Source organism: Mastigoproctus giganteus, chromosome 14 (assembly GCF_048544385.1).
Source record: "Mastigoproctus giganteus isolate SK-2022 chromosome 14, ASM4854438v1, whole genome shotgun sequence".
Taxonomy (NCBI): domain Eukaryota; kingdom Metazoa; phylum Arthropoda; class Arachnida; order Uropygi; family Thelyphonidae; genus Mastigoproctus; species Mastigoproctus giganteus.
Window position 1 is genome coordinate 33,092,864 of NC_143588.1, and position 12,092 is coordinate 33,104,955.

General features: G+C 37.9%; 1 protein-coding gene across 1 annotated transcript in view; it reads left to right on the top strand.

Moving 5' to 3' along the window:
- LOC150075056 (band 3 anion transport protein-like) overlaps positions 1–12,092 on the top strand; it is a 934,629-nt gene that overhangs the window by 468,385 nt on the left and 454,152 nt on the right. The window contains exon 10 of the mRNA XM_090388866.1: positions 6,663–6,843. Coding sequence (XP_090244992.1) covers positions 6,663–6,843 — 181 coding nt within the window. The remainder of the gene's footprint in view (positions 1–6,662; positions 6,844–12,092) is intronic.

Here is a 12,092-nt window from a genome sequence, read left to right on the forward strand (position 1 = left end):
ACCTTATATCCTACTCTAAAGTGGACGTTAAACAACGATCCACTACATAGCAATCATTTCCCCATAATAATTGAATTACTTAATAAGCCCTCTCATCATCCTACTAAAATTCCACATTGGCTCACTGATAAAGCAGATTGGAGTCCTATAAAAAATTAACTAAGCTTGATCCCGAAATAATCCAAAATTCCACAACTGATGAAGCAGTTGACTATGTCAGAAAAACGATATTACATGCAGCAGAAAAAACCATGCCGAAATCCTCTTCAAATTTACTGATTCATCCAAAAACCTGGTGGAGTGATCAATGCTTTGTGACTAAAATAGAGCAAAGCATAGCATGGAATTCTTTTCGCCGGAGTCCAACTACAACCAATCTCATTCAATATAAGTGCATTAGAGCAAGAGCGAGATATGTTAGGCGCTGCAATAAAAAGGCTGCTTGGATCCGCTTCACTTCGACTATCAATCAAGCAACTCCTACACATAAAATTTGGAAAGCAATCAGAAAAATGAGTGGTAAATATAAAATGATACCTCTACCCATCATGGAATGGAGAGGGCAGAATGTAAATGATCCTGCTGGAATTGCCAATATACTAGGTGAAACCTTTGCAAAAACATCAGCAATAGAAAGTTATACAGTGACCTTCAGAAGATTAAAAACAAGTTTAGAAAAACAAAAGTTAAACTTCTCTTCAAAAGGAGATGAACAATACAACTTACCTTTTACCATCCACGAATTACATAGAACCTTGTCAACATCTAGAAGCAGTGCTGTAGGACCAGATAATATTCATTATTCTATGATACAGAAACTAAGTACCGAATCATTACAGTCACTTCTTCATCTATTCAATAGACTGTTCCTGGAAGATAAATTCCCTAATCAATGGCATCATGCTACGGTCCTTGCCTTCCCTAAACCAGGTAAAGATCTTACAAATCCCACTCATTATAGACCAATCACCTTGACCAGTTGCATTTGCAAAATTCTCGAAAAGGTGGTGAACCGCCGACTGATCTGGTATCTTGAAAATTTCAATCTACTACATTCTGCACAATTCAGTGTTCAACAAAACAGATCTACACTAGATATACTAGTCAGACTAGAGAATTCCATTCGGAATGGATTCCCCAGATCGGAACATCATGTGTTAGTCTGCTTTGATATCAGTAAGGCCTATGATTCCACGTGGAAGTATGGAATACTCTATGAATTACATCGCCATGGACTTTGGGGTCACCTCCCGATTTTCATACAAAATTTCCTATGCAAGCCTACATTCCAGGTTCGATTTAAAACCTCACTGTCCCAAGTATTTTCACAAGAAGAAGGAGTTCCTCAAGGCTCTGTCCTCAGTGCTTCACTTTTTATAATTCCAATAAACACCATTGCTGGACAAATTCCAGACACTATTGATAAAGCACTGTTTGTAGACAACCTTAGTATTTAGTGTCATGCGAAAAACATGAATACTATTGAGAGACAGTTGCAAGGGGCAATAACTAAGATCTGTTCATGGGCTCAGACTAATGGATTTCAACTTTGTCCGGAAAAAATATTTTGCATCCAGTTTTGCCGCCAATGCAAACTCCATCCCAATCTGGCGCTACAACTGAATTGCCAACCAATAGCAGTTCATCCCAGCATACAGTTCTTAGGAATCACTTTAGACCATAAACTCACTTTCGTTGAGCATATCAAAAGACTAAGAACATCATTCAACAAAAACTAAATATCATCCTGTTTCTCTCTGCAACTAATTGGGGAGCTGATCATCTTACTTTATTATGGTTATATAGAGCATTAATAAGATCGAAACTTGACTACGGAGCACCAGTCTACAGTTCAGCAAGACCTAGTGCCCTTCGCTGGCTTGACCCTATCCATCATAGTGGAATACACGTTGCTTTAGGGGCATATCACACGTCTCCAACACAAAATTTATATGCTGAAGCACACGAACCCCTTCTCTCAATCAGGCGACAACAACTGATATTACGTTATGCCTATAAAATTAGATCTATGCCAGAACACCCAAACTGGCCCATACTTTTCACATCACAGCACAGCAGGTTATACCAAAACCGCCCTAATGCTAATCGTCCTTTGGGTATGAGAATAAAACACCTCTTAGAAGAAATAAATTTAACCTTAGACAATGTGGCACATAGCCTCCCATCCTCTCTTGCTCCTTGGAATATCATTCCACGCTCATGTGACTTACATCTGCATGAATGGAATAAATCTACATTGCAAAGAGAAAACTTCTTGCAACTATACCATGCAGTAGTGGACCAGTTTCCCAGCTTTTCCATAGTACATACTCCATAGTACATGGATCAAAGAATGATGTACACGTTGGAATCGCTGCAGTTTTTCCAAACATCACATTAGCTTATCAGTTGTCATGTGAGTTCAGTATATTTTCCGCCGAACTAATAGCAATTCAGGTTGCACTGAATCATATTGAGTCCTCTGATATTAACAATAGCATAATTTTTACAGATTCTTTAAGTGCACTTCAAGCACTAAAAAACACCATGAACATCACCCACCCAGTCGTGAAAAGAATAGTCAGCTCTTTACATACCTTATCAGAACTTGGAAAAAACATACACTTCTGCTGGGTCCCAGGACATATGGCAATTCCTGGAAATGAACTAACGGACAATGCTGCCAAATTAGCTCACCTATCACCCGAGAATAAGTGGAAAGTGCCTCATCAAGACTATCGACCAATAATCAAATTCAACTTTGTCCGGAAAAATCATTTTGCATCCAATCCGGAGCTGCAACTGAATCGCCAACCAATAGCAGTTCATCCCAGCAATTGCAATCTGTTTTCCAGACAAATGCAAAGTACTGCATACGGGTAGAAGTAACCGCAGAGAAACGTACCAACTGTGTGATACTACACTTAAGGTGGTAGAAAATGAAAAAGACCTGGGAGTAATTGTGCAGTCAGATATGAAGTTTTCTGAGCAATGCAGACAGGCTGCCAGGGCAGGTCATGGGGTTTTGTCAATGATATATAGGAATTTTGCTAGCAGGGAGAAGGAGGTGATTGTCCCTCTGTATAAGGCAATGGTCAGGCCATGCCTTGAGTACTGCCTTGAGTACCCCGAGACCTTGAGTACAGGTCTCGGGGCCTCATTTTAGGAAGGATGTAGATTTACTTGAGCGTGTACAGAGAAGGGCAACAAGATTGGTGAAGGGAATGAAGGGATCCTCTTACCAAGAGAGGCTTAAGTTCTGCAAATTGCAGTGGCTGGAGACTAGGCACCTGTGCGGTGATCTGATTGAGGTGTATAAGGCCTTGAATGGGTTGAACACGCTGAATTCTGATGGGATCCTTCCAGTTGTTCAGATTACAAACCTAAGGGGGCATAAATTCAAATTAAGAGAGGACAGATGTAGAATAGATGTGCGGAAATTTGCCTTTAGCCAGCGGGTGGTTAATTGCTGGAACAAACTTCCATCTGTCGTTGTGGAAGTTGATAGGTTGAATAAATTTAAGGAAGAACTGGACAGGCATTTGGAGGGAATGGTGTGATTTTTTTTTTTTTTTGGCTGATGCTGCATAAGCTCATACACTTGCTTTCTTGCATCACATGCGACTACTGCTACTACTACTAATCCAGGAAAAATGCATGTGCCAATGGCAGTTATCGTGGGAAAATCAACCTAATAATAAACTTCAAGTATCAAGCCAAACCTTGAGCGATGGCCTTCCAGCTTTAGTTGAATCCGACATCAGGAGGTAATATTGGCTCGTCTGCGAATAGGTGACACAAATATCACTCATGGTTATCTTTTAAGAGGAGAGAGATACCCCCCTCAATGTCATCACTGTAATACAATACTCTCATTGAAACACATTCTGGTTGAATGCACAAAATATACAAGAGAACGCCAGAATCTTTGCACTTCAGCCACAACAAAAGATCCTACACTTACCTCACTTTTAAACAATGAAACAAATGTTTCAAGCATATATAACTTTCTCAAGATGATTAAAGTATATCACCTCCTTTAGTTAGCAAAAAAAAAAAAAAAAAAAAAAATTACTTTCTGGTTCCTTTTTTCCATTTTCTCTATTTGAGAAGAAATGGCACGCATAATTATCATATGTATGGCGCACTATGGTCATAGTTGCCGATGCGCCCAATAAATCCCAAACAAACAAACAGCATTACATGCCTATATATCTACTACTGCCCTCATGTATTGCTGATACATTGGCCATTCTCCAAAGTAATTTTTTCTGAGTCTAGTAATGTCCTTCTAATTACCTTTAATGGTTTAATGCACATATAAACTCTCTCTCTCTCTCTCTCTCTCTCTCTCTCTCTCTCTCTCTCTCTCTGCTGCCTCCCTTAAAATTACTCGCTATGTTTCATCAACTCCAAGGGCTTTACTTGCATTTAGATCAAAAGTTTCCTAATAAACAATATTCTGTAATTTCACTGTGTAATTTCACTGTGACTGCTAATTTCATATTGCTCAGCCTCACTCTTGCAGCCTCTTATCATTATGAAAAGTCTTTATTCTAACGATTGGATAAATTGTAGGATTCCTTAGGGTACCGATTTGATTGACTTAATAAATAGTAGCAGTAGCTTAATTTTCAGTACTTACCTTAATATAATCTGCAGTTGGGCTTAAATTTTTGAAACGGAGTTAAAATATGCTCAAGGAAATAGAAGTGCACATCTTCATCCTTGGTTGTCATGAATTAAAGTTCAAAAGAATTGAGACTGTGAGAGTATAATCAAGAGACCAATAGCCGTAACATTAAGCTTTCATTATTAATGTCCTCAGTTGGTAATAGTGAAGAAAGAGAGAGAGAGCGCGTGTATTTTAAAAGAACTCTTAAGTTCCCGTGATGCTCTTTGATGCATGTGGGAATCTCAGGTGCATGAGATTCCAGACAGGGGAGAGGTTGTAGGGTTATTTTGCATTTTATACGTTTAATTTGGATTGATGCCGAAACCATTCTATGATAAGGGCTTCATACTGATAAATTCTGAAACTAGATTGTAATTTAATAATGGGGGATGCTGAATCTACTAGAGGTGTGTGGTTATGGGATTGTACATATAAAGTCAGTTCTGTATTTGCTTGCCCAGTTCTAAAGCTATTATAATGATAGTATGCTCATGTATTTGATGTTTTTGTAGCATTACATTTGTAGCATGCTATACCGATATAGCATGCATTACATTTTTGCTGGCATTTTATTAAATATACTATATTGTTCAAATCACAGATTTGGTATTTATAAGTTTCTTTATAAGAATTAAACATGGATCCTAGTTTATTGTATGTTGAAAATTTGAGTGTAATGTCGGTATTTGCAAATATTCGACGAAACTCTCTATCTTGTGTGTGTTTAAGCTCATCCGCATTAAATCCAATTTTTAGCCTATTCCGCCTTATTCACTCTAAGCCCAACTGCAGATTATATTAAAGTAAGTACTGAAAATTAAGTTTTTTCTACTATTTATTAATGTCTTTCTTCTGTAAAGATTGATGCAAAGTACCTTTTGAATTCACTGGCAATGTCATTTGCATTATTGAAGGCTTTCCACATTCATCATACACGGGGGGAGGGGGTATATGTTAATTTTTTTCTTCTTATAAAAAATTTGAACAATTTATTTATGTTTTGAAAAAATTGATATGTTATTCAAATGAAAGAGATAGATCAAAACACATAAGCACCATACTAATTAAAAGGTGTGGAGGGGATTGGAAGCCGTAAATGCCAATGTCCCCCAACTTGTCATGGTAGAAATATTGGTATCCTCAGGTTGTGTTGCTATTAATGTAAGAATTTATGACATTAGAGATATGCAAACTGAAGACACCAATCTAAGTTGTAATATAATGCTAAGAAAACAGAAGTTGGAGCTTAGAATAAAGGGGTATTGGAATTTATCTAGATATGACAGAAAGGATGTGTAATAATCTCTAAAATGAACTGTGGTAAATAGTCTTAGTCTGCTTCTGTTCTGTCTATTAGAGCAAGGCTACAGGTTATCACTCCAATGTTGGTGTCACTTATTAGTGTAAAAGAGTGTAGGAGGATGTCCTATGCTCTTTGAATGTACATATATTGTAAGATGTTACTGTCCTGTCACTGAAAAGGTTTTTATTGAGTGGTTGTATTTACTGTCATGGAAGAGGTTTAACCATGCCAGAATGTGAAAAGTCTCAAGGTACATTGTTATTTATTAAATGTTATAAATTATATCTTTGCAAAGCAGTGTAACCTGGTTAATTCTTATTTTATCAATACCTACATACTGGTATGTTCCATATTTGAATTACTAATTTCTGTGTTAGAATCAGCCTTGTGAATTCCCAATTTTTTTATTGATTTAATTTTTATTCCATAGTTTATGTTAAATGATTCCCACATTGTTTCTACAGAAAATTGTGTTTTCTATCCCGAACAGCCAACTTATGAATTTTTTTTTAATGTGATTCACTCATCCTGTGCTATTAATGTTGAAAGTTATTCATAAACTGGAAATATTTTTATTGTAGTGAAATATGAATTTAATGGTATTTGTATTTTATGAGATTTAGTTTATATCATAATTCCTTAGAATTTTATTGTGAAGTTTCTTTATTTTTTTTTTTTTTAAAGATCTTTGTTGAGCTTGATGAACTTGAAGTGGCATTTGATGGAAGACTAGAATGGAAAGAGACAGCACGTTGGATAAAATATGAAGAAGATGTTGAAGAAGGCATTGATAGATGGGGAAAACCTCATGTTGCTTCCTTATCTTTTCACAGCTTACTTAATCTCCGCAAGTGTCTTGAACAAGGTTTGAATATTTAAAAATATTTATTAACTTTTACATATGATAATATACAGTTGGACCTCTCTTTAACAAACTTTCGTATAGCGAAATTTTCTATGTACCGAACTATTTTGATTTCCCCTTAGTCATTGTATTGAAAGTAGTTTCCGTATAACGAACTGATTTTGAGAGACCATTGTTTGCACCTCTGGCCTTTAGGCAATAGAGCTGATGCTATAGAAAGCACAAATTTAGCTTTAATAGCTAAAGGCGTTAATTCCATGAATTGAGAGCTAAAACATTTTACAATTTAATTGTGCCTGTTAAACCCTGCAGGCACTGGCCAACCACGGTGTGGGATAGAAAAAGATGGAAGGTTCTGGGAGAGGCCTTTGCACCGCAGCAGAGCGTCAGCAATGGCTAAAAATAAGTAAAACCAATACAACTTATACACTACTATACCAAGAAGTCCTGCTGCTCAGCTGTCCACAACCTTTGGCAAAGGGTAAGGCATATTCCTGATGTGGGCATTGGATCTGGTCAATCTGTTTTCTATAATAAGAATCCTATTAGAGAATCAGGAGAGAATATTGCAGATATTGAAGAGCACTTTTAATTTCAATTTTGTTTTTAAAATTTTCAAAAAGAGAATCTGTTATTTCTAAAAATGTGTCTTTGATGAATGGACCATGAATGGAAAATGGTTAGCATTTTTTTGCAAGAAGATGACCCACTTTAAATGATGCTACAGTTACTGCTTTAGTTTGTAAATTAGGTGCCATGAAGAAATTTTGTTGTGCGAATTGTCTGGATTTAAGTTCTTTTAATTTATTTTTTCTAAAGTCACTATTAGACGGAAAATCTGATTGGTATTTACCGTGGAGTGTGTTGAAGTGCCTTTCTAAATTTCCTTTTTTGGGTATAGCCATGGAAGCATTGCAAATCAAACAACATTTTTCTTTTATCATTACAAAAAAGTATTCTAGTTTCCACTCTTGATGAAAATGATACATTTTGCTATTTTTTCTAGTATTCATTTTAAAACAAAGGGTATAAAATTAACATATTAATAACTGTCCAGTTATTAATATTAAGTAAACTAAATAAAAATTCGACACAGAAACTATGCTCTCCACAATGTAACTGCGTGAATTTTCACTAGACAAGCGTGACAAGAGTAATCATGTGGTTCAACAGATTTGTAATTAGCAAGTGTAGTGGGGCTCATAATAATAATAATAACATTTAGATTTTGACTAATCTATTTTTTATATATATTTAAAATTTGTTGTGATCGACTTGTTGGCCACCCCTGTTATATAGTATATATATTAAATGCACTTATTTATGAGATAACAGTTAACTTTTCACATTTTGTTTTCCGAATTAAACTGTAAAATTATCACTTTATATTATTGTGGTTGTGTAGATGTGTTACATACATTACAACCTATAAGGGACGCAGTATTAATGGTGTACAAGAGAGAGTATGCTTAAAGTTGATTAGAATAACAATTACATTATTTACAGTTCTTTCTAAAATTGCTTATGATGGTGAATCCTTCGTAATCTATTTTGTGGGTAATAAATAACATTAACAAGATTGTTGCATAAAATTGTTTGCTGCAGGCCTGTGGATTAATCTTCTTAAAGTCTGTTTTGAAGCTCAGTCATTGCAAATAATACTTCACACTGGCTTTTCCTACATGTATGACATTGATAATAATAAAGGGATGCGATTAGCCCAGTGATTATGACGATGCACCAACCACCAATGTTGACGGACCTGAGTTTGAATCCCACCGTGAAGAAAAAATTTTAAAAAATCACATGGGTGGGAAAAAAATCATGAAAGTTGCTTCATTGGATCTACCTCCTCCAAGGTCAAAGTGATAGTTAAGGCGGAGAGCGGCACCATCTGGTGCCACTCTTTGTCTCATTCTGTGAAGACCTTCAACGCTGTGCCCCTTAGCTGGCTGGTAGAGACACTAAATCTACAAAGTCAGCCTGACACTGACACACTTGCTAGAATCAAGGTCCAGAACATCACAACCAGACAAATTGCCATCAGATGAGAATTCTTACAGGGAGATACTGTGGTTCTCTTTAGCACTCAACCCGCTGTCCACTGTACTTGCTATTGTTGAGCATGGTGGTTCTAAATGAGGTTCTAATAACCTAAATGAGGGTAGGAAGAACCTATACACCTCTCACCTGATGTACATGGATGACATCAAATTCTGCGGAAACTGAGAATCAACTCCAACAGTTACTCGGGATCACCAAAGAGTTTAGTACTGACATCAGGATGCAATTTAGCCTAGACAAATGCAAGACCCATTTATTGCATCAGGGAAATCCAGTTGGCTGAAACTACCAGCTGAAGACTGGTGAAGAGATTAATACCATGACAGAGGGAGGGACCAACAAATATCTGGGGATAATGCAGGCTTAACAGCCATAAAACATGAAGATCAAGGCCCACCTGATTGAGAAACACCATCAGAGACTGAGAAGCTTGTTAATATCAACATGATCAGAGCTCTAAACACTGTGCAGCCCCAGATCAATATTGTCTCATCAATGATCAGACAATATTGATATGGATGACATAATGAGATTAACCATGGGCACCAACATCACCTGAATTTTACCATTGCTCATAGCCCAGAAAGGAGGAAGAGGTGTGACAGATCTCATTTAACAACAGAAGGTGATTAAGAACCCGAGAGATTACTTAAAGAAAATCACAGTACCAATTTACCAAGCCACGAGAAAGATATATGAATGGCACACATCACTGAACCTCAAGGAGAATCGAAGGAGAGGTGTGATAGATCTCATTGAACAACGGAAGAGGATTAAGAACCTGAGGGGTTATTTACAGAAAATTACAGCACCAATTTACCAAGCCATGAGAAAGATATACGAACGGCACACATCACTGAACCTCAACAAGGAGGACCATTTTGTATCAGCACTCCTCCTACTTTGTCAGAGGCACTTCCATATTAGCATTAGCATTAGCATTAGTAGAGACATTTGATGCAAGAAAGCAAGCTTATGCAGAATCAGCCAAAAAAAATAAATAAATAAACAAAAAATAACCACATCACCCCCTCTGTTCATTCGAAATACCTGTCCAGCTGAGCCTTAAACTTATTTAGGCTATCAACTTCCACGACAAGGGATGGAAGTCTGTTCCACCAACCAACCACACGTTGGCTAAAGGCAAATTTCCGCACGTCTATCCTACATCTGTCTTTCCTCAATTTGAATTTATGGCCTCTCAAGTGATTATTCTGAGCAAGAGGAAGAATCCCATCAGCATTGTGCATGCTCAAACAATTCAAGGCTTTATACACCTCTATCAGAACACCACACTGGTGCCTAGTCTCCAGACACTGTAATTTGCAAAACTTAAGCCTTTCTTCGTAAGAGCAACCCTTTGTTCCATTCACTAATCTTGTTGCCCTTCTCTGTACTCATTCCAGCAACTCTACATCCTTCTTGAAATGAGGTCTCCAGGCCTGTATACAGTACTCTAGTTGTGGCCTGACCATTTAGCATTAGCATTAGCATTAGTAGAGGCATTTGATGCAAGAAAGCAAGCTTATACAGCATCAGCCAAAAAAAAAAAAAAAAAAAACCCCACTTCCACTTCACCCCTCTGTTCGTTCAAAATACCTGTCCAGCTGAGCCTTAAACTTATTTAGGCTATCAACCTCCACCACAAGGGATGGAAGTCTGTTCCACCAACCAACCACCCGCTGGCTAAAGGCAAATTTCCGCACATCTGTCCTACATCTGTCTTTCCTCAATTTGAATTTATGCCCTCTCAGGTGATTTTTCTGAGCTAGAGGAAGAATCCCATCAGCATTGAGCATGCTTAAACCATTCAAGGCTTTATACACCTCTATCAGATCACCTCGCTGGTGCCTAGTCTCCAGACACTGTAATTTGCAAAACTTAAGCCTTTCTTCGTAAGAGCACCCCTTTGTTCCATTCACTAATCTTGTTGCCCTTCTCTGTACTCGTTCCAGCAGCTCTACATCCTTCTTGAAATGAGGCCTCCAGACCTGTATACAGTACTCTAGGTGTGGCCTGACCATCGCCTTATACAATGAAAGGACTTGGGGTGCTGTGCAATCAGTATATGAATTCTCATGAGCAGTGCAGACGGGCTGCAAGCTCTTGCAGCCCGTCTGCACTGCTCAGAGAACTTCATATCTGCCTGCACAACCACCCCCAAGTCCCTTTCATTCTCTACCACTGTCAGTGTAGTACCACAGAGTTGATACGTTCTCTGGGGTTGCTGTTTCCCATGTGTAGTACTTTACATTTGTCAATGTTAAACTTCATTTGCCACCTCTCAGCCCATCTGCTCAACCTTTCCAGATCCTTTTGCAGCAGCATAGTGTCAGTAGTGTCCTTGACAACCCTGCCAACCTTTGTATCGTCTGCAAACTTGGACATTAAGCCCGATATACCATCATCAATATCATTTATAAATACAGAAAACAATAATGGACCCAACACTGAGCCCTGAGGGACTCCACTAATAACATCAGTCCACGATGAGCAGTGTCCATTGATTACCACTCTCTGTCTTCTCCCCCTCAACCACCCCTTTATTCATAGCAGCAATTTGCCTCCAATGTCACACTGCTCCAATTTGTGTAGCAGTCTTCCATGTGCAACAGTATCAAAAGCCTTTCTAAGATCCAAGTATATAATATCAAAGTTATTCCCTGCATCCAGTTCTTTTGTGACTGCATCATAGTATCCAATCAAGTTGGTCAGGCAAGACTTCCCCTTAACAAAACCATGCTGTGTCTGAGCTATAACTGAAGTCTTGTCTAAATGATCCTGCAGTGCTTCTTTAACCAGTGCCTCCATTAATTTTCCTGGAACAGAAGTTAAGCTCACAGGTCTATAATTACTTGTGTCAGCCTTTGATCCTCCTTTGTGAATTGGGGTCACATTTGCACATTTTCAGTCTATGGGTACCTCCCCTGAGTCCAAGGAAGCTCTCATAATTCTGGCTAAGGGTTTGCTTACTTCCTTTGCTGCCTCCTTTAATATAACTGGATAGATCCCATCCACCCCGGGTGCCTTTCTTGTGTTTATCTTCAACAGTTTCTCCTCCACTTTACTCTCAGTTATTTCAAGATTCTGTAGCTTACTGCTAGAGTTGAATACACCTCTGGCATTCCCCTCGCTGAATAACTCCTCATGTGTGAATGTCGATGCAAAATATTCATTTAGTTTGT